The sequence below is a fragment of the Oncorhynchus kisutch genome, unplaced genomic scaffold, assembly GCF_002021735.2.
Source record: "Oncorhynchus kisutch isolate 150728-3 unplaced genomic scaffold, Okis_V2 Okis06b-Okis10b_hom, whole genome shotgun sequence".
NCBI classification, from domain to species: Eukaryota; Metazoa; Chordata; class Actinopteri; order Salmoniformes; family Salmonidae; genus Oncorhynchus; species Oncorhynchus kisutch.
In genome coordinates, this window is record NW_022261983.1 from 6897342 (window position 1) to 6924248 (window position 26907).

General features: G+C 45.3%; 1 protein-coding gene and 1 pseudogene across 1 annotated transcript in view; both read right to left on the reverse strand.

Annotated features, from left to right (window-relative positions):
- The window catches only part of LOC109884188 (ras-related protein Rab-26-like), a 67469-nt pseudogene extending 66901 nt beyond the window's left edge, over positions 1-568 (reverse strand).
- Positions 569-2919: 2351 nt separating this feature from the next.
- Positions 2920-26907, reverse strand: part of LOC109883322 (ras-related protein Rab-26) — a 102124-nt gene continuing 78136 nt past the window's right edge. Inside the window, exons 6-9 of the mRNA XM_031814232.1 lie at positions 14680-14745; positions 13584-13640; positions 9047-9123; positions 2920-7603 (exon numbers count right to left, since the gene is read on the reverse strand). Coding sequence (XP_031670092.1) covers positions 7504-7603; positions 9047-9123; positions 13584-13640; positions 14680-14745 — 300 coding nt within the window. The 3' untranslated portion in view covers positions 2920-7503. The remainder of the gene's footprint in view (positions 7604-9046; positions 9124-13583; positions 13641-14679; positions 14746-26907) is intronic.

Here is a 26907-nt window from a genome sequence, read left to right on the forward strand (position 1 = left end):
TTGGAAAGAGAGCCCAGAATTATGTTGACCTCCTTAACTCATAGGAAGTCCCACCAAGTTACTCATACCCTCAATGGCGCTGCTAGTGCTGAGGGATTGTGCTTTTTGAGGTCGGTTCGGTTCGGTTAGATAAGAAAATAATCAAGTATTTTTTACATTAAATGCGCTATGCATAATGTGGGTTGAATACTGTAACAACACAGAATAAACAAATGAATACAATTCCCATGAAGGTAGTGACTGCCCATTACTGCTTACCACTTAATACCCATCATTTATTCACATTACTTTCATCAACAAATATTAGTTGTGTATTTACATTTGTTTCATTTTATGATGACTTATTATTTATTCCAAGTCATCATCTCATCTCCATAGAGCTGCTGCCTATGCTGTCTGACACAATTCACAATTTTAGTAGTTCTTTAAAGTAAATAGGCATATTTTATGACTGCTAAATACCAGCTAACAATCACTTAGATCATGTATTTTCAGGTAGAGATATCTTGTGAAGCAACAGATGCTCTCTATATCACCTCACAATCACGCATTCTTCTGTCTCTTCCATAGCAATTGAAAAGAAACACCGATGGGACAAGTAGATTCGCAATGGATTATGGTCATTGTAGTTAATTACCACGTTTATGCACTAAACTAATGTTGAATATTAGCCCTGTTGGAAACTACAACTCCCTACTATATTGCACATTCAGGCTGTATGCAATATATCTAGAGTTTCTAGAGAAACTGTGCAACCCAAACAAAATGGAATTCAAATAATTTAACCTCCGTCGGTCAATTAGTTGTTCAAAAAACGAAAAATAACCGACATTTAGATGAATCGTTCAGCACTAGGCACTACACATGCTAAAACAGATTTTCTGGCAAGTGCACCCTCTATTCATCTCTATGACCCTGCCTCATGTATCTCCAGACTCTGCTTTGTGCCAACTCCACCCTCTATTCATCTCTATGACCCTGCCTCATGTATCTCCAGACTCAGCTTTGTGCCAACTCCACCCTCTATTCATCTCTATGACCCTGCCTCATGTATCTCCAGACTCAGCTTTGTGCCAAACTCCACCCTCTTAGTCACTTTATCTTTCCATGTCGTTGGACTCAGGAGTACATCTGAAATGGACCCTATTCCCTATAAAACACCTGTATAGGGCTCTGGTAGTAGTAGTACACTATAGGGAAGAGGGGGACATTAATCCAAATCACCATTATTCACCAAGTACATTTACACATACCCAGAATGTGCCTTGGTGCTGCCCGCAGTAGACAATATACAAACAGAATACAGACACATAGACATCATACAGAATGAACAACATTGTAACAGTGACCATAAAACATCAAACTGTGGAGGTAGAGGCTGATTACAGTGGGAACAGACCCATCTACAGAGGGCTATATCTATATAAGCAGAGGGAGGGATCCTGCCGGTGGAAACTGTTGTTGTACAGAGGTGTACATAGTGCAGATTAGTGGGTTGAGGTCATTGATGAGAAGGTCAGAAATCGGCCAATGCAAAGTCATATGACATGTTTCCCAACTGTCTACAGTTGTCGTGAGAAAATAACTTGACCATTTACAAAAGAGATACAGCTGGTATATGTGTAATGTTGGCTCTGGACTGAATGTACGTGTGATGTGGACCTTGTTTGTTAAATGACATGATATGCTAACCTGGTCCCAGATTGTTAATGTGGTCTTGACAAGTCTATGGTCATCCTCAAGTTGGCAAAACTGCACTAACAGATATGTGGACCAAGCTAATGTTATGCTGCTTTGATAGTTGATAGTGAATATTTTCCTTCTCTTTTGACACTGGACTGAATAATACATCTCAAGGCCAGTGGGAACTGACTGAATGTGACAGGGCCATTTAGTGTCTCTAGTGAATAATAACTGCTCTGTTATGGAAACTACTAGAGAGACAGACATTGATTCTGTGGATGTATTTCCTTGTTCATTTCTTTGTATTGGTGCAGATGTATATTAATTTATTTATCGCTTTGTGTTGTGAAGCTTAACATTATGACAAGCACTGCAGGTACAGGAACCATTTTTGTATTTTATAGCTGTAAATGACTACATTTGAAAGGGAGAATTGTGAATTACTTGAAAAGGTTTCTCCAGTGAAAAAAATACTATTTAATATGTCAGTTGTTACTTCAAATACTTCAGAAATTGCTCATCTAAAAGAAAACATGGAAGGATGAATTTCTAAAATATTCTAATATGTCATTTTGGTGTCCTGCCTACAGGTTCTTTCCATGTATTGTAACTTATCTTTTTCCAGCAGGGGGAGACAAAGTCAAAACTTTGAACACACTCTTGTTGCAGATTTTTACATGGGGAGAATCTCAATCAATTTGCTCGACTCCTTGCGTCCTCTCCGCTGCCCTCTCCTGGTTGAAAACGTGGACACAAATGTGCTTGTATTAAATTAGACCTGCCTTCACTCGTGCACCATCATTTAGAGAGGAATCCCAAATATGTGTAAAGTGTTAAAAATAAATGTAGCCCGACATTTTATAGACAACAGATTTAGTAGCATATAGTTTTTAAACGTGAACATGCGTTTGTCTTCCGAGAAGAAAACAACTGATTTTGTGTCGGATTTCAAAACACTTCTACGATACGGAGCCGAGCGGGTACATTTGTGCTTCCTCGCTGGGAGAAGGCTATTGAGGAGGACCACTACTCCGTTCGCCTATTAACAAATTGACACTCGTCTACATATGGCGACCACTTTTCGTTTCATGGGTCACGAAAGAGAAAAGTACTTACGAGTAGAAGAGGACAGGCTTTTCCCCAATTGAGAAACTCCCATGACTTCCAATGTGCTCTTTTTAAGTGACAAAAAGAGATTGAGACACATTGGATTAGATCAAGAGTCCCAACAATGACTAGTATTTTGTTGTAATCTTTATTGTGTTGAACTTTAATTTGAGAAGAAAGTCAATTCACACTGAAAAGTAATAAAACATCTCATGAAGGTATAACAATACATTGTCTGAACATCTCATTTCAAATGATGTAAATACTGTACATTTAATATTCTGTTTCTATGGATGTTGATGGTAATACACTGAAAGTACATGAAGGATCTTTGTGAAATACTGATTATTAACCGAGAACTGATAAAAGATGAGAATCAAATGACATCTTCATTTGTGGTTAAGGAAGAAAAGAAAAATGTCATGTAAATACAAACATCCTTGAAGATTTTCAAAAGATATGACCCTGATTAAACATTTAAAGATGACAAACCCTTTATATACATGACATTCACCATATATATACAGTATATTACAAAAATAGGCAGCAAAAGAGTATTGATGATTCAAACAACATGAAACAATAGCCAAGTCATAAAGATATTGCAAAATATTATTGGTTTCCCTTTCTTCATTATTGTATATTTCGTTCCAAATGAATGTACAACACTTTAGACAAAATACACCAAAAAATATTTTATTTGCTTAATTTGAGTTCTCTCTAGGTTCAAGGCTTCATTATCAAGCTAGGTCTACACTTACCACAACTAGCTCTACACTTACCACAACTACAAGAGATCTACGGAAGGCTCGACTAAACAGTTACTGTCAGGAAAAGACAACTTAAATCAATTCAACATTTTGTACATCGTAATTAGTATTTTTCCACCAGAAAAATAGATGTATGCATTAACCATAATCTCTCTCTAAAACTGTACTTACTTTAGATGTATTGGACTTTAGAGTGATTTTGAAATTGCCACTGAATTCAAAACGGCCTTTATCTTGATTGACAGGTAAGACACTACACTTTAACTTCTAACATTTTCCATCAATGTCTTGACTTTAACGTTGAATATACATTTCACTACATTCGGTTATGGGTGATCTTTAGCAAAATGCTTGTTATAAATGAATACCACTGTAGGAGATTAGAATGCTGGTGAGTTGAAGTAGGCTGAAAAGGCCTGAACATATGACTTACTGATGTAGAATCTTAAATTTGATCACTCTTTGTCGCTGAGAGGAAAAGCAAATGTGTGATGTATTCCAGGTTTAAAAAGGCTTCTAAAGATTGTAATTTCCACTTTAAAATGTCAGACTTGATTTGCCTTAACGAAAATGTATCAACCCCTACAAAAATGTCCATTCATTTTAATCCACATAATAATTCACATTTCCAGTTGCTGCTGGATTATTTTCCTGTGGTCAAGAACTGGCTCAAATTAAGATCCTACATCTGTACTGTGAGACTGAGCCAGCCTGACAACCGACAATGACCTGACTATATACATTCGACTACATACAATATATACATTCATCCAGACACTGTACAGGGATACATTAATACGATGAGCTCTGCGGGACTTTCTCTCTTTTCCTTTTCTTATTATGAACACGTTGGATCAGGCAGGAGAACTGACAGTGGATTTTAACCGAGTAAGACAGTGATGGAGGTTCATTCAGTGATAGGGGATATAAGTGGTGTGTCCCAATAAACATATTTTTCCTGAAGTGTGCACATGTATACTACTTACCACAAATCTAAAAGCATTGGATTGGTGGAGGTATGGGCTAGTTTCCATCATGATTTTATACCAATCATACTAACCCTTTCAGATCAGTGAAGGGAAGTCAACAAGTGCACACTTTGGGAGAAAGGAGTGATAATTGGGACATAAGCCAGGACTCATACAGTGATAGGAAGGTAGACTGCAAGGGTCATGGGGTCAACCCAGGGATAATAATAATCATTGATTAAACTTTTATAGCTCTTTTCATTACAGACAGAATCTCAAGGTGCTTGTTAAGCAAAATAATCAACAAAAAGTAATAGGCTAAAACAGTAGCTAGATCAGCTAGTTAGAGTGGTTCTAGATCAGCTAGTTAGAGTGGTTCTAGATCAGCTAGTTAGTGGTTCTAGATCAGCTAGTTTGAGTGGTTCTAGATCAGCTAGTTTGAGTGGTTCTAGATCAGCTAGTTAGAGTGGTTCTAGATCAGCTAGTTTGAGTGGTTCTAGATCAGCTAGTTTGAATGCTTCTAGATCAGCTAGTTTGAGTGCTTCTAGATCAGCTAGTTTGAGTGGTTCTAGATCAGCTAGTTTGAGTGGTTCTAGATCAGCTAGTTTGAGTGGTTCTAGATCAGCTAGTTTGAGTGGTTATAGATAAGCTAGTTTGAGTGGTTCTAGATCAGCTAGTTTGAGTGGTTATAGATAAGCTAGTTTGAGTGGTTCTCTATCAGCTAGTTTGAGTGGTTCTAGATAAGCTAGTTTGAGTGAGCTAGACGGGAAGCTGCAGTCATGAGAGGTTCTGGAAGCGCATAGCTAGGTGGTCAATGATAAGAGGTTGTCAGTCAGTGATAAGGTTAAATACGGGGGTCATAGGGTAATGCAGAGTGGTCCAGGAAAATATACACTATCTGGCTCGAAGCACCATGAAAATGACCAGTTAGGCCGAATTTGAAGTTCACACAGGGACTAGGAGGATTAAATACATGGAGGAATACAGTCAGTCATTCTATGGGTAATAGAGGGTACAGACATTCAAAGGGTTAACAGGGTCAGACAGTCATAGGGTCAGACAGTAATAGGGTTAACAGGGTCAGACAGTCATAGGGTTAACAGGGTCAGACAGTCATAGGGTTAACAGGGTCAGACAGTCATAGGGTTAACAGGGTCAGACAGTCATAGGGTTAACAGGGTCAGACAGTCATAGGGTTAACAGGGTCAGACAGTCATAGGGTTAACAGGGTCAGACAGTCATAGGGTTAACAGGGTCAGACAGTCATAGGGTTAACACGGTCACAGTCATAGGGTTAACAGGGTCAGACAGTCATAGGGTTAACATGGTCAGACAGTCATGGTCAGACAGTCATAGGGTTAACATGGTCAGACAGTCATAGGGTTAACAGGGTCAGACAGTCATAGGGTTAACAGGGTCAGACAGTCATAGGGTTAACAGGGTCAAACAGTCATAGGGTTAACAGGGTCAGACAGTCATAGGGTTAACAGGGTCAGACAGTCATAGGGTTAACAGGGTCAGACAGTCATGGTCAGACAGTCATAGGGTTAACATGGTCAGACAGTCATGGTCAGACAGTCATAGGGTTAACAGGGTCAGACAGTCATAGGGTTAACAGGGTCAGACAGTCATAGGGTTAACAGGGTCAGACAGTCATAGGGTTAACACGGTCACAGTCATAGGGTTAACACGGTCAGACAGTCATAGGGTTAACACGGTCAGACAGTCATGGGTTAACATGGTCAGACAGTCATGGCCAGACAGTCATAGGGATAACATGGTTGGAGAGTCATGGTCAGACAGTCAAAGGGTTAACATGGTCAGACAGTCATAGGGTTAACCGTGTCAGACAGTCATAAGGTTAACATGGTCAGACAGTAATAGGGTTAACATGGTCAGACAGTCATAGGGTTAACATGGTCAGACAGTAATAGGGTTAACATGGTCAGACAGTCATAGGGTTAACATGGTCAGACAGTAATAGGGTTAACAGTGTCAGACAGTCATAGGGTTAACAGTGTCAGACAGTCATAGGGTTAACATGGTCAGACAGTCATAAGGTTAACATGGTCAGACAGTCATAGGGTTAACATGGTCAGACAGTAATAGGGTTAACAGTGTCAGACAGTCATAGGGTTAACAGTGTCAGACAGCACTGATGGGGTTAGAGTCATGGCTGGATATAGAAGTACATTCACAGATGCAGAAGGAGGTGGAGCAATGGGTCCCAGAAAACGGGAGGAGACAAGAGAGAAAGGAGAGGAAAATAGAAAGGTGAGGAGAGATGGGAGAGAGGTGAAGAGAGGAGAAGAGAGAAAGGAGAGAAGAGATGGGAGAGAGGTGAATCAAATCAAATCAAATCACATCAGCTGATATCTCAAAGTGCTGTACAGAAACCCAGCCTAAAACCCCAAACAGCAAGCAATGCAGGTGGAGAAGCAGAGGAGAAGAGAGAAAGGAGAGAAGAGATGGGAGAGAGGTGAAGAGAGAAAGGAGAGAGGTGAAGAGAGGAGAAGAGAGAAAGGAGAGGAAAGAGAAAGGTGAGGAGAGATGGGAGAGAGGTGAAGAGAGAAAGGAGAGGAGAGATGGGAGAGAGGTGAAGAGAGGACAAGAGAGAAAGGAGAGGAGAGGAGAGATGGGAGAGAGGTGAAGAGAGAAAGGAGAGGAGAGGAGAGATGGGAGAGAGGTGAAGAGAGAAAGGAGAGGAAAAGAGGGAGGTGAGGAGAGGAGTGAGACGCCTCACAGATAACCTTAGAATATGGACATAATGGATTATTTCAGAGAGCATAGAGGACAAAGGAAAGACAAACTGGGTGGTTAGTGACGTAGGTATATCTCACACATGATCGGCTCTCTATCTCACAGGCTGAGGCCACAGGTAGTCATATAACATCACCTTGTATGAGTGTAACACATCTGACATGGAGAAGGACACGAGCTAGCACGCGCACACGTACACACACACACCCAGTGTTCTAACATGCACATCCAGCACTCTTCATCTCCTTGTTGACGTAGTCCTGAAGCTTAAACTTGGGCTCGTTGGGCTCCTTCATAGACCTGTGCTTCAGCTCTCTGAGAGAGAAAGGAAGAGATCAGAAGGGAGGAGGAAAAGAGACAAAGAGATGGAATGGAGTGAGAAGTCGAGTAGGAGGAAGTGGAACAGTGTAAATGAATAGAGAGAGAGAGAGCCAGGTCTAGGGGCTGAAGGCTAGTGGCTAGGGTCTAGTGGCTTAAGGCTAGAGGCCAGGGTCTGAAGGCTAAAGACCAGGGACTAGAGGCTAAAGGCTAGAGTCCAGGGTCTGAAGGCTAAAGACCAGGGACTAGAGGCTAAAGGCTAGAGGGCAGGGACAAGGGCCTAAACGCTAGGGCTAAAGGGTAGAGGCCAGGGACAAGGGCCTAAAGGCTAGAGGCCAGGGACAAGGGGCTAAAGGCTAGAGGCCAGGGACAAGGGCCTAAAGGCTAGAGGCCAGGGACAAGGGGCTAAAGGCTAGAGGCCAGGGACAAGGAGCTAAAGGCTAGAGGCCAGGGACAAGGGGCTAAAGGCTAGAGGCCAGGGACAAGGGGCTAAAGTCTAGAGGCCAGGGACACGGGGCTAAAGGCTAGAGGCAAGGAACAAGGAGCGAGACCAGGGACTAAAGACTAGAGAGCAGGGACAAGGGGCTAAAGGCTAGAGGCCAGGGACTAAAGGCTAGAGGCCAGGGACAAGGGGCTAGAGGCCAGGGACAAGGGGCTAAAGGCCAGGGACAAGGGGCTAAAGGCTAGAGGCCAGGGACAAGGGGATAAAGGCTAGAGGCCAGGGACTAAAGGCTAGAGGCCAGGGACAAGGGGCTAAAGGCTAGAGGCCAGGGACAAGGAGCTAAAGGCTAGAGGCCAGGGACAAGGGGCTAAAGGCTAGAGGCCAGGGACAAGGGCCTAAAGGCTAGAGGCCAGGGACAAGGGCCTAAAGGCTAGAGGCCAGGGACAAGGAGCTAAAGGCTAGAGGCCAGGGACAAGGGGCTAAATAATAGAGGCCAGGGACAAGGGGCTAAAGGCTAGAGGCCAGGGACAAGGGGCTAAAGAATAGAGGCCAGGGACAAGGGGCTAAAGGCTAGAGGCCAGGGACAAGGAGCTAAAGGCTAGAGGCCAGGGCTAAAGGCTAGAGGCCAGGGACAAGGAGCTAAAGGCTAGAGTCCAGGGACAAGGGGCTAAAGGCTAGAGGCCAGGGACAAGGGGCTAAAGGCTAGAGGCCAGGGACAAGGGCCTAAAGGCTAGAGGCCAGGGACAAGGGGCTAAAGGCTAGAGGCCAGGGACAAGGAGCTAAAGGCTAGAGACCAGGGACAAGGGGCTAAAGAATAGAGGCCAGGGACAAGGGGCTAAAGACTAGAGGCCAGGGACAAGGGGCTAAAGGCTAGAGGCCAGGGACAAGGGGATAAAGGCTAGAGGCCAGGGGCAAGGCTAGAGGCCAGGGACTAAAGAATAGAGGACAGGGCCTAGGGATTGTTTCTGGACTGGACCCCTGTGTAGTTTCATACTCACTGGGCTACAGCAGTGAAGGATAACTCCACATTGAGGCCAGACTTTGCACTGGTCTCCATGTATGGAACCCCAAACTCCTGCAGAGAAACAGACAGGCAGGGTATCTTGAGATGAACACGCCACATTCACATTGTCTTGAGTGTCTTTGTAGCTAGTCTAGAGCACCAGATATCCTCCCTGATAGCCTGGGGACAAGGTTACTTTGCTGCTAATGGTAACAGTATTAGAGACCATTGTTGCCCCCTGGCTGGCCAGGCAGTAACAACTGATGTGTGTGTTTTAGGCACCCACATTAACATTCACCATCAGCACCCAGAAGACACAACAACACAGAGACCCACAGGGAAATAATACAGACACTACAACACATCTGTCCTGGGGTGACTATAGTACTGCTGGGAGTGCACCTTCAGAACCATTCCAATGAGCAGATTGGAATACTAGCTATGTGACAAAGAATTCCTCAGGCAGGGTGTGCGTGGGAGATTTGTCTCAGCATCCAGCACCATAGTAATGACTAGGCTAATGTGTTCCTCTCTCCAGGTTTATGCTATCAGCACTAGAGGTATGCACCAGACTGGGTTTAAATACTATTTGAAGTCTATTAAATACTTTGAGCGTTTGTTTTAGCCTGTCTGGAGAGTCGGATGCGCGGGGTTTGGAATTTTGAGACTTTTATTGGTTCCATTGCGAAAGCAAGCTCAATCAAGCCCATCTAAACTATTTGACATGATTTCAAATAGTAGCTGAACCCAGGTCTGCAAGGCACTTTGATATTTGTATTGTAGCCGTGTTCCACAGCGGTAGTCAGGGGGAATGAGAAAGTGTATTCACATTTCCTGCAACGTTCAAAGTCCTATTTGCACCAGTATCTGTATTCATCTGAGAGTGCATTGCTGTGAAATTGAGTTAAACTAAATATTCCTCACTGTTGTATTGTATGCATGTGTTTATAGAGAAAATACAAACATATGGAAAATGAGACTAGATGTCCATCCTATAGAAGCATGAAAGAGCCTGTAGATAAAATCAAGATAGCAGGCCGTGGTGCAAAGATCCTTGGTGCAAAGATACTGTACACAGACAGACTACATTCAGGTTCTATGGTAAAGTAATATCTCATAAACCTGGCCTTTCTTCTTGATATTTATCTTTGCAGACGGTGCATTTTCCTCCCAACAGTGAAAATCAATATGAATTAGATCAATGGACTGAGTCCAATAAGAAAGAGAGAGAAAGAGAGAGAAAGAGAGAGAAAGAGAGAGAAAGAGAGAGAAAGAGAGAGAAAGAGAGAGAAAGACAGACAGACAGACAGACAGACAGACAGACAGACAGACAGACAGACAGACAGACAGACAGACAGACAGACAGACAGACAGACAGACAGACAGACAGACAGACAGACAGACAGACAGACAGACAGACAGACAGACAGACAGACAGAAACAGAGAGAGTGAGAGAGAGTGAGAGTGAGAGAGACAGACAGACAGACAGACAGTGTGAGAGAGAGAGTGAGTGAGAGAGAGTGAGAGAGAGTACTTTAGCAACGTATACATATGTTTTCCATGCCAATAAAGCTGCTAGAATTGAATTGAGAGAAAGAGAGAGAGAGAGAGAGTGAGAGAGAGAGAGTGAGAGAGAAAAAGAGAGAGAAAGAAAAGGAGAGGAGAGATACAGAGAAAGGGAGATAGAGAGAGATACAGAGAGAGAGAGATACAGAGAGAGAGAGATACAGAGAGAGAGAGAGAGAAAAAGACACACAGACAAAGAGAGATTGCAGAGATATATATATATATATATATATATATATATAAAGAGACAGATACAGTTGAAGTCGAAAGTTTACATACACTTAGGTTGGAGTCATTAAAACTCATTTTCAACTAGTCCACAAATTTCTTGTTAACAAACTATAGTTTGTGCATGACACAAGTAATCTTTCCAACAATTGTTTACAGACAGATTATTTCACGTATAATTCACTGTATCACAATTCCAGTGGGTCAGAAGTTTACATACACTAAGTTTACTGTGCCTTTAAACAGCTTGGAAAATTCCAGAATATGAGCTTCTGTCAGGCTAATTGACATCATTTGAGTCAATTGGAGGTGTACTTGTGGATGTATTTCAAGGCCTACCTTAAAACTCAGTGCCTCTTTGCTTGGCATCATGGGAAAATCAAAAGAAATCAGCCAAGACCTCAGAAAAAAAATTGTAGACCTCCACAAGTCTGGTTCAAACGCCTGAAGGTACCACGTTCATCTGTACGAACAATAGTACGCAAGTATAAACACAATGGGACCACGCAGCTGTCATACCGCTCAGGAAGGAGACGCGTTCTGTCTCCTAGAGATGAACATACTTTGGTGCGAAAAGTGCAAATCAATCCCAGAACAGCAGCAGAGGACCTTGTGAAGATGCTGGAGGAAACAGGTATAAAAGTATCTATATCCACAGTTAACATCTTTGGGACAGGGGGCAGCATTTTCACGTCCAGATGAAAAGCGTGTCCAAAGTAAACGGCCTGCTACTCAGACCCAGAAGCTAAGATATGCATATTATTAGATTTGGATAGAAAACACTCTGAAGTTTCTAAAACTGTTTGAATCATGTCTGTGAGTACAACAACTTATTTGGCAGGCGAAACCCCGAGGACAAACGTTCAGATTTTTCTTTTTTGAGGTCACGCTCTTTTCAGTAAGTTTTCATTGGGAATCCAGATTTATAATCGACTTCCCTGCAGTTCCTATCACTTCCAATGGTTATCAACAGTCTTTAGAAATTGGTTGAGGTTTTTCCTTTGAGAAATGAAGAAGTAACACTGTTCAGAATGAGGGAAGTGTACTCTTTGATAGAGGCGCGTGACCTAAAAAGCTCGCTCCACTTTGTTTTCCTCCGGTATTGAACACAGATCATCCAGTCTTCAATTTTATCGATTATTTACGTTAAAAAACACCTAAAGTTGTATTAGGAAAGTAGTTTGACATGTTTGGACAAAGCTTACAGGTAACTTATGAGACATTTTGTAGTCAGGTTGCGCGACTTGGAACCAGTGTTTCTCTGGATCAAACGCGCCAAATAAATTGACATTTTGGATATATATCGACGGAATTAATCGAACAAAAGCACCATTTGTGATGTGTATCGGACATATTGGAGTGCCAACAGAAGAAGCTCGTCATAGGTAAGGCATGAATTCTATCTTTATTTCTGCGTTTTGTGTCGCGCCTGCAGGGTTGAAATATGCTTTTCTGTCTTTGTTTACTGCTAGCCTCAGATAATAGCATCGCTCGCCGAAAAGCCTTTTTGAAATCTGACATGTTGGTTCGATTCACTACAAGTGTAGCTTTCATTTGGTATCTTGAATGTGTGATTTCATGAAAGTTAAGATGTTATAGTAATTTATTTGAATTTGGCGCTCTGCATTTTCACTGGATGTTGGCCAGTTGGGACGCTACTGTCCCGCATATCCGAGAGAGGTTAAACGAGGAAGAAGCTACTGCTCCAAAACCACCATAAAAAAAGTCAAACTACGGTTTGCAACTGCAAACTGGGACAAAGATCGTATTTTTTGGAGAAATGTCCTCTGGTCTGATGAAACAAAAATAGAACTCATTGCCCATAATGACCATCGGAAAAAGGGGGAGGTTTGTTAAGCCGAAGAACACCATCCCAACCGTGAAGCACGGGGGTGGCAGCATCATGTTGTGGTGGTGCTTTGCTGCAGGAGGGACTGGTACACTTCACAAAATTTATGGCATCATGACAAAATAAAATTATGTGGATATATTGAAGCAACATCTCAGGACATCAGTCAGGAAGTTAAAGCTCAGTTGCAAATGGGTCTTCCAAATGGACAATGACCCCAAGCATACTTCCAAAGTTGTGGCAAAATGGCTTAAGGACAACAAAGTCAAGGTATTGGAGTGGCCGTCATAAAGCCCCTGACCTCAATCCTATAGAAAGTTTGTGGGCAGAACTGAAAAAGTGTGTGCGAGCAAGGAGGCCTACAAACCTGACGCATTTACACCAGATCTGTCAGGAGGAATGGGCCAAAAATGACCCAACTTATTGTGGGAAGCTTGTGGAAGGCTACCCGGAACATTTGACCCAAGTTAAACAATTTAAAGGCAATGCTACCAAATACTAATTGAGTGTATGTAAACTTCTGACGCACTGGGAATGTGATGAAAGAAATAAAAGCTGAAATAAATCACTCTCTCTACTATTATTCTGACATTTCACATTCTTAAAATAAAGTGGTGATCCGAACTGACCTAAGACAAGAAATTTTCACTAGGATTAAATGTCAGGAACTGTGAAAAACTGAGTTTACATGTATTTAGCTAAGGTGTGTGTAAACTTCCCACTTCAACTGAAGATACACAGAGGGAGAGATACACAGAGAAAGAGAGATACGCAGAGAGAGATAGATACAGAGAGAGGGAGACAGTTAATTGACTGTGGTGTCGTTCACTGTTCGAGTCAATCTGCATCTTCCTCAGTATTAACTAATTTCTTTAAAGTGACACTCACCTTGGCCAGCCTCTCTCCATCCTCTCTCTTCACCACCCTCTGCTGTGTGGCATCAGCCTGGGGAGAGATCAGAAAAAGAAAAGCAAGAGAGAGAGAGACCAAAAGAAAGACAGAAAGAGAGAGATGAGAAAGGTAGAGATTCTCTGATACCACCATACCACCACCATGCATGACTAGCCTCAGTCTCACTATCATCAATGCAGGGGCTTGTCTTAAAAATCACCTTGTTCCAGGAGGGTTACGTAATGGAAAACAACACATTCCGTTCAGAATATGGGATCAGACCTACAATTCTTAATGAGTCTAGATTATGTGTGAGCATTCTAATGAGGGGATGATTCCCGGTGTGTGGGGACTGTTTAGATTAGACTAAACATCTGGACCAAGCATCTGTTCCCTGCTCTAGCAGTATGTGGATGGGACTTATTTATAGTAGCAGTGATTTGTTACATCCCTCCTGCATATGTGCTGATCTGGTGTTGTGTCTGTGTTGTTATCTGGCAGCAGATGTGTCAGGGTTAGAAGCAATTCCAGTAGACTAGAGATAACTTTATTGTTCCAATGGACATAGTTTTGAATCAGGAAGTAGACACTGAAGTACTCATAGAACATATACAAGTGAATCCGGACGCCGGGTTACTAAGTAGGCTCAGATTGATGCTCAATGTTAAAACCAGAACGATTGCAACCTGCCTACATGTCGTTTTAAAGTACAATAGACCAACACAGCTACTGTATTAGGTCAAAGCTGTGTGTTGGAAAACCTTGGTAGAGCATGGGTGGGGTGGGCATTGTAGTGCTCATGGGAATTTCATTTCTTTTTGAGCTTCAGAAAAATGCGTATTCTCACTTAAAAGGTAGATTTAGTGTTTAGTGTTACACTATGAGGATATACTGTGAATAGATCCTCCAAGTCCTGGGCTACGTTTATACTGTACAGTTGTTTTAGTTTCTCTGTCTATTGTTTATGGTTGTTGTGTCTGTCTGTCTGTTTTCTTTGTGTCTGCCTGTCTGCCTGTCTGTTGTGTCTGGGCTGCCGTCTGATGTGGCTGCAGGTGTGTCCGTCTGGGTTCAGGCCTAACCCAGGAAACCTCACCTTGTTTCCCAGCAGCATCAGGACCACATCCTGCTGGGCGTAATCATGGATCTCAGTCAGCCAGGCCTGGGGTGGAGATGACAACAAGAGGAGAGACATGATAAGGAAACACAGTGTGGAGAGTCACTCAGGATACAGAGAGGAGAGACACTCAGGATACAGAGAGGAGAGACACTCGGGATACAGAGAGGAGAGACACTCGGGATACAGAGAGGAGAGAGAGAGAGACACTCGGGATACAGAGAGGAGAGAGAGAGAGACACTCGGGATACAGAGAGAGAGAGAGAGACACTCGGGATACAGAGAGAGAGAGAGAGAGACACTCGGGATACAGAGAGAGAGAGAGAGACACTCGGGATACAGAGAGGAGAGAGAGAGAGACACTCGGGATACAGAGAGGAGAGAGAGAGAGACACTCGGGATACAGAGAGGAGAGACACTCGGGATACAGAGAGGAGAGACACTCGGGATACAGAGAGAGAGAGAGAGACACTCGGGATACAGAGAGAGAGAGAGAGACACTCGGGATACAGAGAGAGAGAGAGAGACACTCGGGATACAGAGAGGAGAGAGAGAGAGACACTCGGGATACAGAGAGGAGAGAGAGAGAGACACTCGGGATACAGAGAGGAGAGAGAGAGAGACACTCGGGATACAGAGAGGAGAGAGAGAGACACTCGGGATACAGAGAGGAGAGAGAGAGACACTCGGGATACAGAGAGGAGAGAGAGAGACACTCGGGATACAGAGAGGAGAGAGAGAGAGACACTCGGGATACAGAGAGGAGAGAGAGCAGAGACACTCGGGATACAGAGAGGAGAGAGAGAGAGACACTCGGGATACAGAGAGGAGAGAGACACTCGGGATACAGAGAGGAGAGAGAGAGAGACACTCGGGATACAGAGAGGAGAGAGAGAGAGAGACACTCGGGATACAGAGAGAGAGAGAGAGAGAGAGAGAGACACTCGGGATACAGAGAGAGAGAGAGAGAGAGACACTCGGGATACAGACAGAGAGAGAGAGAGAGACACTCGGGATACAGAGAGAGAGAAGACCACTCGGGATACAGAGAGAGAGAGAGAGAGAGACACTCGGGATACAGAGAGAGAGAGAGAGAGAGACACTCGGGATACAGAGAGAGAGAGAGAGAGAGACACTCGGGATACAGAGAGAGAGAGAGAGAGACACTCGGGATACAGAGAGAGAGAGAGAGAGACACTCGGGATACAGAGAGAGAGAGAGAGAGACACTCGGGAATACAGAGCGAGAGAGAGAGAGAGAGACACTCGGGATACAGAGAGAGAGAGAGAGAGAGAGAGAGACACTCGGGATACAGAGAGGAGAGAGAGAGACACTCGGGATACAGAGAGAGAGAGGAGAGACACTCGGGATACAGAGAGGAGAGAGAGGGACACTCGGGATACAGAGAGAGAGAGAGAGAGAGACACTCGGGATACAGAGAGAGAGAGAGAGAGAGACACTCGGGATACAGAGAGAGAGAGAGAGAGAGACACTCGGGATACAGAGAGAGAGAGAGAGAGAGACACTCGGGATACAGAGAGAGAGAGAGAGAGAGACACTCGGGATACAGAGAGAGAGAGAGAGAGAGAGAGACACTCGGGAATACAGAGAGAGAGAGAGAGAGACACTCGGGATACAGAGCGAGAGAGAGAGAGAGGACACTCGGGATACAGAGAGAGAGAGAGAGAGAGAGAGACACTCGGGATACAGAGAGGAGAGAGAGAGACACTCGGGATACAGAGAGAGAGAGGAGAGACACTCGGGATACAGAGAGGAGAGAGAGGGACACTCGGGATACAGAGAGAGAGAGAGAGACACTCGGGATACAGAGAGAGAGAGAGAGAGAGACACTCGGGATACAGAGAGGAGAGAGAGGGACACTCGGGATACAGAGAGAGAGAGAGAGACACTCGGGATACAGAGAGAGAGAGAGAGAGAGAGAGAGAGAGAGACACTCGGGATACAGAGAGGAGAGAGAGAGACACTCGGGATAACGAGAGAAGAGAGAGAGAGAGAGAGAGACACTCGGGATTAATCCAGAGAGAGAGAGAGAGAGACACTCGGCGATACAGAGAGAGAGAGAGAGAGAGACACTCGGGATAACAGAGAGAGAGAGAGAGAGACACTCGGGATACAGAGAGGAGAGAGAGGAGACACTCGGGATACAGAGAGGAGAGAGAGAGAGCACTACGGGATACAGAGAGAGAGAGAGAGACACTCGGGATACAGAGAGGAGAGAGAGAGACACTCGGGATACAGAGAGGAGAGAGAGAGAGAGACACTCGGGATACAGAGAGGAGAGAGAGAGAGACACTCGGGATACAGAGAGGAGAGAGAGAGAGACACTCGGGATACAGAGAGGAGAGAGAGAGAGACACTCGGATACAGAGAGGAGAGAGAGAGAGACACTCGGGATACAGAGAGGAGAGAGAGAGAGACACTCGGGATACAGAGAGGAGAGAGAGAGAGACACTCGGGATACAGAGAGGAGAGAGAGAGAGACACTCGGGATACAGAGAGGAGAGAGAGAGAGACACTCGGATACAGAGAGGAGAGAGAGAGAGACACTCGGGATACAGAGAGGAGAGAGAGAGAGACACTCGGGATACAGAGAGAGAGAGAGAGAGAGAGAGAGAGACACTCGGGATACAGAGAGAGAGAGAGAGAGAGAGACACTCGGGATACAGAGAGAGAGAGAGACACTCGGGATACAGAGAGAGAGAGAGACACTCGGGATACAGAGAGAGAGAGAGAGAGAGACACACCTCGGGATACAGAGAGAGAGAGAGAGAGAGACACTCGGGATACAGAGAGAGAGAGAGAGAGAGACACTCGGGATACAGAGAGAGAGAGAGAGAGACACTCAGGATACAGAGAGAGAGAGAGAGAGACACTCGGGATACAGAGCGAGAGAGAGAGAGACACTCGGGATACAGAGAGAGAGAGAGAGACACTCGGATACAGAGAGGAGAGAGAGAGACACTCGGGATACAGAGAGGAGAGAGAGAGACACTCGGGATAAACAGAGAGGAGAGAGAGAGACACTCGGGATACGAGAGGAGAGAGAGAGAGACACTCGGGATACAGAGCGAGAGAGAGAGAGAGAGACACTCGGGATACAGAGAGAGAGAAGAGAGAGACACTCGGGATACAGAGAGGAGAGAGAGAGACACTCGGGATACAGAGAGGGAGAGAGAGAGACACTCGGGATACAGAGAGGAGAGAGAGAGACACTCGGGATACAGAGAGGAGAGAGAGAGAGACACTCGGGATACAGAGGAGAGAGAGAGAGCCAACTCGGGATAAGACGAGGAGAGTAGAGAGAGCCCTCGGGATACCAGAGAGGAGAGAGAGAGAGACACTCGGGATACAGAGAGGAGAGAGAGAGAGACACTCGGGATACAGAGAGGAGAGAGAGAGACACTCGGGATCACAGAGCAGAGAGGAGAGACACTTCGGGAATACAGAGAGGAGAGAGAGGGACACTCGGGATACAAGAGAGGAGAGAGAGAGACACTCGGGATACAGAGAGAGAGGAGAGACACTCGGGATACAGAGAGGAGAGAGAGGGACACTCGGATACAGAGAGAGAGAGAGAGAGAGAGACACTCGGGATACAGAGAAGAGAGAGAGAGAAGAGAGAGAGAGACCTCGGGATACAGAGAGGAGAGAGAGAGACACTCGGGATAACAGAGAGAGAGAGACACTCGGGATCAGAGAGAGAGAGAGAGAGAGAGAGACACTCGGGATACAGAGAGAGAGAGAGAGACACCACCGAACAGAGAGAGAGAGAGAGACACCTCGGGATACAGAGAGAGAGAGAGAGAGAGAGACACTCGGGATACAGAGAGAGAGAGAGAGAGAGAGACACTCGGGATACAGAGAGAGAGAGAGAGAGAGAGAGAGAGACACTCGGGATACAGAGAGAGAGAGAGAGACACTCGGGATACAGAGAGGAGAGAGAGAGACACTCGGGATACAGAGAGAGAGAGGAGAGACACTCGGGATACAGAGAGAGAGAGAGAGAGAGAGACACTCGGGATACAGAGAGAGAGAGAGAGAGACACTCGGGATACAGAGAGAGAGAGAGAGAGAGACACTCGGGATACAGAGAGAGAGAGAGAGAGAGAGAGACACTCGGGATACAGAGCGAGAGAGAGAGAGACACTCGGGATACAGAGAGAGAGAGAGAGACACTCGGGATACAGAGAGAGAGAGGAGAGACACTCGGGATACGGAGAGAGAGAGGGGAGAGACATTCAGGATACAGAGAGAGAGAGAGAGAGGATAGACACTCAGGATACAGAGAGAGAGAGAGGGGAGAATCACTCAGGATACAGAGAGAGAGGAGAGACACTCAGGGTACAGAGCGAGAGAGGGGAGAATCACTCAGGATACAGAGAGAGGGGAGAATCACTCAGGACACAGAGAGAGAGGAGAGACACTCAGGGTACAGAGAGAGAGAGGAGAGGCACTCAGGGTACAGAGAGAGAGAGGAGAGACACTCAGGATACAGAGACAGAGAGGAGAGACACTCAGGATACACAGAGAGAGAGGAGAGACACTCAGCATACAGAGACAGAGAGGAGAATCACTCAGGATACACACAGAGAGAGAGGAGACACTTAGAATACAGAGAGAGAGGGGAGAATTACTCAGGGTACAGACAGAGAGAGAGGGAGAGACACTCAGGATACAGAGAGAGAGAGGAGAGACACTCGAGAGACAGAGAGGAGAGACACTCGGGATACAGAGAGAGAGAGGAGAGACACTCGAGAGACAGAGAGGAGAGACACTCGGGATACAGAGACAGAGAGGAGAGACACTCAGGATACAGAGAGAGAGAGGAGAGACACTCAGGATACAGAGAGAGAGAGGAGAGACACTCAGGATACAGAGAGAGAGAGAGAGAGAGAGGAGAGACACTCAGGATACAGAGAGAGAGAGGAGAGACACTCGAGAGACAGAGAGGAGAGACACTCGGGATACAGAGAGAGAGAGGAGAGATACTCAGGATACAGAGAGAGAGAGGAGAGATACTCAGGATACAGAGAGAGAGAGAGGAGAGAGACACTCAGGATACAGAGAGAGAGAGAGAGAGAGGAGAGGAGAGACACTCGGGATACAGAGAGAGAGAGAGAGAGAGAGAGAGAGGAGAGACACTCAGGATACAGAGAGAGAGGAGAGACACTCATGATACACAGAGAGAGGAGAGACACTCAGGATACACAGAGAAAGGAGAGACACTCAGGATACACAGAGAGAGGAGAGACACTCGGGATACAGAGAGAGAGAGGAGAGACAGAGGGAGAGAGAGACAGAGGGAGAGAGAGACAGAGGGAGAGAGAGACAGAGGGAGAGAGAGACAGAGGGAGAGTATTGGGCAGAATGAGTACAGTCCAAACAGCATCAGCAGTAATAAACCCCTGTAGAGACAAGGCCTGGACAAGGCATAAGGGAAATAATAAAAAGCTTTATTACACACCAGCCCATATAATCACCGTCACCTGGCAACCCAATGCCTCATCATCACAACAACAACAGTAACCCTTCTGACCACTGAGCAGCAAGAAGGCCAGGCCATATATCCATGCCATCGTTAATATGTTTTTAAATCGACTGGGGCATAGATCCACCCCTCGCCAACATAATATCCCTCATCTCAGCTGTACTCTGTGCAGAGCACCACTATAATGATGCTTAATTGCTCCATCCCAGTGAAAAAGTCCACATTGGCTTTCTGACTGCACCGCAATCAATCCTCCTTTCTGTTAGAACATGGAGACCAGAGTCTGTTTCTCCAAGTTGGGACTCTTCTAATTACACCTGGAGATGACCTGGTGGGTGTAACGATTTAACCCCTCGGTTACCTGGAGATGACCTGGTGGGTGTAACGATGTAACCCCTCGGTCACATGGAGATGACCTGGTGGGTGTAACGATTTAACCCCTCGGTTACCTGGAGATGACCTGGTGGGTGTAACGATTTAACCCCTCGGTTACCTGGAGATGACCTGGTGGGTGTAACGATGTAACCCCTCGGTTACCTGGAGATGACCTGGTGGGTGTAATGATGTAACCCCTCGGTTACCTGGAGATGACCTGGTGGGTGTAACGATGTACCCCTCGGTCACATGGAGATGACCTGGTGGGTGTAACGATTTAACCCCTCGGTCACATGGAGATGACCTGGTGGGTGTAACGATTTAACCCCTCGGTTACCTGGAGATGACCTGGTGGGTGTAACGATGTAACCCCTCGGTCACATGGAGATGACCTGGTGGGTGTAACGATTTAACCCCTCGGTTACCTGGAGATGACCTGGTGGGTGTAACGATGTAACCCCTCGGTTACCTGGAGATGACCTGGTGGGTGTAACGATGTAACCCCTCGGTTACCTGGAGATGACCTGGTGGGTGTAACGATGTAACCCCTCGGTCACATGGAGATGACCTGGTGGGTGTAACGATTTAACCCCTCGGTTACCTGGAGATGACCTGGTGGGTGTAACGATTTAACCCCTCGGTTACCTGGAGATGACCTGGTGGGTGTAACGATTTAACCCCTCGATTACCTGGAGATGACCTGGTGGGTGTAACGATTTAACCCCTCGGTCACATGGAGATGACCTGGTGGGTGTAATGATTTAACCCCTCGGTCACATGGAGATGACCTGGTGGGTGTAACGATGTAACCCCTCGGTCACATGGAGATGACCTGGTGGGTGTAACGATTTAACCCCTCGGTCACATGGAGATGACCTGGTGGTGTAACGATGTAACCCCTCGGTCACATGGAGATGACCTGGTGGGTGTAACGATGTAACCCCTCGGTTACCTGGAGATGACCTGGTGGGTGTAACGATTTAACCCCTCGGTCACATGGAGATGACCTGGTGGGTGTAACGATTTAACCCCTCGGTTACCTGGAGATGACCTGGTGGGTGTAACGATGTAACCCCTCGGTCACATGGAGATGACCTGGTGGGTGTAACGATTAACCCCTCGGTCACATGGAGATGACCTGGTGGGTGTAACGATTAACCCTCGGTCACATGGAGATGACCTGGTGGGTGTAACGATTTAACCCCTCGGTCCACATGGAGATGACCTGGTGGGTGTAACGATTTAACCCCTCGGTCACATGGAGATGACCTGGTGGGTGTAACGATTTAACCCCTCGGTCACAATGGAGATGACCTGGTGGGTGTAACGATTTAACCCCTCGGTCACATGGAGATGATGTGGTGGGTGTGTTTAAGTTTGTGTGTGAGGAATGGGAGAGACACACTGTGAGACGTTACAGGGAAATGGGTGATGACATCAGGTTAACCATGGCCCATGTTGAGCACATATTAGTAGGAGAAGTTAAATAGTGACCTATCTGATAACATCTGTGTCACATACTGATGACCTGTTAGTTAGAGGCCAATAAAGTGCTCCGGGGGGATGTTTCCCCTAATTACAGATCTAGGATCAGCTTCCTGCTATCCTAACCTGAACCATTAGTGGGGAAACATGACCCTTCTTCCAATAAAGTCCTCTGACGTCAGTGGTCATGTTGGGGGAAAGAGACTGTTCAATCCATCCATGCCCTCTGGCAGAATGGTGATGAAGGTGAAGTCAGTGGTCATGTTGGGGGGGGAAGAGACTGTTCAATCCATCCATGCCCTCTGGCAGAATGGTGATGAAGGTGAAGGCAGTGGTCATGTTGGGGGGGAAGAGACTGTTCAATCCATCCATGCCCTCTGGCAGAATAGTGATGAAGGTGAAGTTGGGGGAAAGAGACTGTTCAACCCATCCATGCCTTCTGGCAGAATAGTGATGAAGGTGAGTCAGTGGTCATGTTGGGGGGAAAGAGACTGTTCAATCCATCCATGCCCTCTGGCAGAATGGTGATGAAGGTGAAGTCAGTGGTCATGTTGGGGGGAAAGAGACTGTTCAATCCATCCATGCCCTCTGGCAGAATGGTGATGAAGGTAAAGTCAGTGGTCATGTTGGGGGGGGGGGGGAGACTGTTCAATCCATCCATGCCCTCTGGCAGAATGGTGATGAAGGTGAAGGCAGTGGTCATGTTGGGGGGAAAGAGACTGTTCAATCCATCCATGCCCTCTGGCAGAATGGTGATGAAGGTGAAGTCAGTGGTCATGTTGGGGGGGGGGGAGACTGTTCAATCCATCCATGCCCTCTGGCAGAATGGTGATGAAGGTGAAGGCAGTGGTCATGTTGGGGGGAAAGAGACTGTTCAATCCATCCATGCCCTCTGGCAGAATGGTGATGAAGGGGAAGTCAGTGGTCATGTTGGGGGAAAGAGACTGTTCAATCCATCCATGCCCTCTGGCAGAATGGTGATGAAGGTGAAGTCAGTGGTCATGTTGGGGGGGGAAGAGACTGTTCAATCCATCCATGCCCTCTGGCAGAATGGTGATGAAGGTGAAGTCAGTGGTCATGTAGGGGGGGAAGAGACTGTTCAATCCATCCATGCCCTCTGGCAGAATAGTGATGAAGGTGAAGTCAGTGGTCATGTTGGGGGAAAGAGACTGTTCAACCCATCCATGCCCTCTGGCAGAATAGTGATGAAGGTGAGTCAGTGGTCATGTTGGGGGGAAAGAGACTGTTCAATCCATCCATGCCCTCTGGCAGAATGGTGATGAAGGTGAAGTCAGTGGTCATGTTGGGGGGGAAGAGACTGTTCAATCCATCCATGCCCTCTGGCAGAATGGTGATGAAGGTCATTGTCATGTTTGGACACAAACGGATCTGGGACCAGGCTAACTCCTCAGCCCAACTATAAGCGCTGCGTTGTCATCAGCGTCGTGTCAGTGCTACGTTCTAGCTGCTACACCGAGCGTGTTGTTTTGAGGAATGGAAGAGTATCTTTATCTCTACTGTACTGCATCATACTCAGCTAAACCGAGCTAGTCAATGTAGCTAGCTAGCTTGAGTTTCTGCTAGCTGGAAGCTTCTTGACGTCATAAATCTTAGTAAAATAGCCAGTGGTTTCTAGTGGAGGCCATATGCAACCAAAATCAACTTTATTTCTCATTATTTCAATTCATCCAATAGAATGAACCCACATCAACCTTACATTTTTATTTGAACCTCCGCGATTCTTGAGCTTGGATGCTGCCATGGGACGTGACGCAACACGGGCAGTATAGCGGCTTTCATTGATTTCAAAGGAAGCCTTCCCTCAACGCTCCGATGGCTGTAGTGTAGCAGCGTAGTATACCCACAATGCCCAGTTTGAACATAAAAGGGTGGCGGAAACAAGGTGTTCAATTAACGACTGAGCAAAAACCTTCTCTGGTGTTGTGAATTTCCACTTCAGCTGTAACCAGAATTAGCATGCACTTTGAACATCCACTTTGCAAACTCCATGTGCATGTCCCTGTGCGATGGTTGAATGTTCATTTTTACATAAAAGGGCAGCATTACTCAGTGCAGCATTGTGTGAGAACATCCAGGAGAATAGGGTTTCGATGGACTGCTATTTTACATACAGAGTTGAATTCTCCCTCTCTCTCTCTCTCTATCCGTCTCTCTTCCTTCCCATTTCTCTCCCCCTCTCACATCTTGTATTGTGTGGTTGATGGCTATTGTAAAAGGCTTTACGTTAGGCCCAACAAGGAGCGCTAGCCATATTCCCATTAGTATGTCTATCAATGTGTTGTTAAGCCCAGACAGTTATTACTAACTAAATCCAGATGGTTGAGTCTTCGTACACTTCAGCCAGGTGTTTTCCATTACCAACCACCAAGGGAAGGCTGCTCTGTTGATGTTGTAATTTGCCAGTGTTTTATTTGTATAGTAATTGAGTGAGTTTGGGTCCCTCTGGTGTGTGTGTGTGTGTGTGTGTGTGTGTGTGTGTGTGTGTGTGTGTGTGTGTGTGTGTGTGTGTGTGTAGTGTGTGTGTGTGTGTGTGTGTGTGTGTGTGTGTGTGTGTGTGTGTGTGTGTGTGTGTGTGTGTGTGTGTGTGTGTGTGTGTGTGTAGTGTGTGTGTGTGTGTGTGTGTGTGTAGTGTGTGTGTAGAGGTGTAAAGTCATTAGTAACACAGGGTTGAATTGGTGAAAGACAGACATTATATGGAGTCTGATGTATATTGAAGTCTGGCAACTTTATGGTTTATGCACTTTATTTTTTATTGTTTAAAAAAAAATCTTTACACTTTAATTGCTTTGCATGTTTAATTTATTTTCAAATGTTAATATTATATATTTTTTTTACAAATACTTTTAAATTTTTTAAAATACAGATGTGCCTTCTTGTCTTAGTTCCTACTGTACATTCATTTCCTCACTTCCTATAATGCATGGAAAATATCACGTGTAAACAACGTTCAGGTAACCTTACTGAAATTAGCTAATTGTCAGGGTCAATGTTTTTATTTAAATCAATTACTTTTACTCTACGCACTTTTTATATGAGTCATTCCAGTAATTTTACCTCTACTTGAGTAGGATATTTCGGTACTTTTTCCAACCCTGGTAGTGTGTAGTGTGCGCCATGCATGTGGCCATCTGTGTGTGAAAACACCTTCTAACCTCTGTAATGCCCATTTGGACAGACGATGGTCGGCTAGAAGAAGAAAACTACATGTATTATCTGTCTTCAACACTCATACCTCCTCAGTCCGTTAGGAGAGAAGCCATCCCTTTGTCTGAGTGGCTTTAAGCCTCCGAGTTCACTATAGGAAATCAGATTTGTGTTTTAATGTACTCAGCGCTAATGAGGTCAGGGATGTTTAGGCAGGGCTCAGTTCATTAGGCTACAAGATAGAAGAAAACAGACTTATTGGAATACCTTGACTCGTCCAATAAGAAACGCTAATATACACAACTCAGGTAATAACCCAGGAGAGAGGCACCATGGGCCAAGGAAGGGAGGGGGGAGACCCTGCCTCCAGGCCACCTCTTCAGGCTAATGAATGCCCTCAGAGCTGCCTGAGAGTACCACAACCTTACTCACCCAGATAAACAGGGAGGCAGATGGAGATAGAGGATGTTAGAGGGCCATTTACTTGTGTTTACAATGTAAACCAAGGAGCCATTAAAACAGTCATGTCTATGGTTGAGATCATGATTGGGGTCAATTCAATTTCAACTCAGTCAATTCAGGAAGTAAACTGAAATCTAATGAGGAATTTCAATTGACTTCCTTAATTGACATAATTGAGTTAAACTTGAGTCGTCTTTTTGAATATTTTAGAACAGAGTGATTGAGGAGGGTAGAGTGTGTAATACCCAATTCAGGACAGTGTACAAGGTCCCCCACAGTAAATGCGTTCCCCACTTATTTACATTCTACATGACCAACTGTCATTTACTCAATTGAGCACTTTGCTACTTATCGACTAGATGTGAGCACATGGATACAGACCTGAGTAATCGGTGATGGATCGACATATTTTGATTTGAATGTTGTACTATTGATTCATTCTTGCCAATTTATTGCTGGGAACTTGACTGGAAAGACACAGTGTCACGTTGCTCATCGTCAACACAACTCACTCCCCCATCAGGGCAACAGAGTAACAAACTAAAACAGAACTGAGTCTTTGGCTCTCCTTACCTTGTCTGACTACTAAAGCACTGCATTTCCCATTGGTGCACCACAGAACAGCACATCACTGCAGAACACCATGAGGGGCCTTATTCCTAACCAGACCATTGAGCCAGGGTAATAATTGTTATTCTTCAACCTGGCATCCCCGGACATGACCAAACTGGCAACCCTGAATATGACAACCTTCATGTGTCATAACCTGTTATTCTCAAACAAGAAAAGGTTTAATGGAATACAACTTCTCCTTCTATTGAAAAGCTGAGAATCAGGACCATGGTTAGGATATACTCCAACCTGGGCACCTCGAACACAAGGACCTTCGTATCTCAGTCTCATAACAAAATCCAGTTTGCTGGAATAAAACCTCCTCTTCTAGATCATGAGGATCTAGAACCGGGCAACCCTGAACACGTCCAACCCTCAACACAAGTATCTTTGTGTATCATAACTGTATATCATAAGAATTATTATTTTCAAACCTGGCCTCCTAAAACATTTATATAACAAGACATTTCTCCAACATGGCAACCTTGAACACACGGCCCTTCATGTCTCATAACCATTCTCCAACAATAAATCATGTTGACTGGAACACAACCTCCCCCCTCTATTCGACAGCTTGCCTATAAATGTCCTCTGGTCCC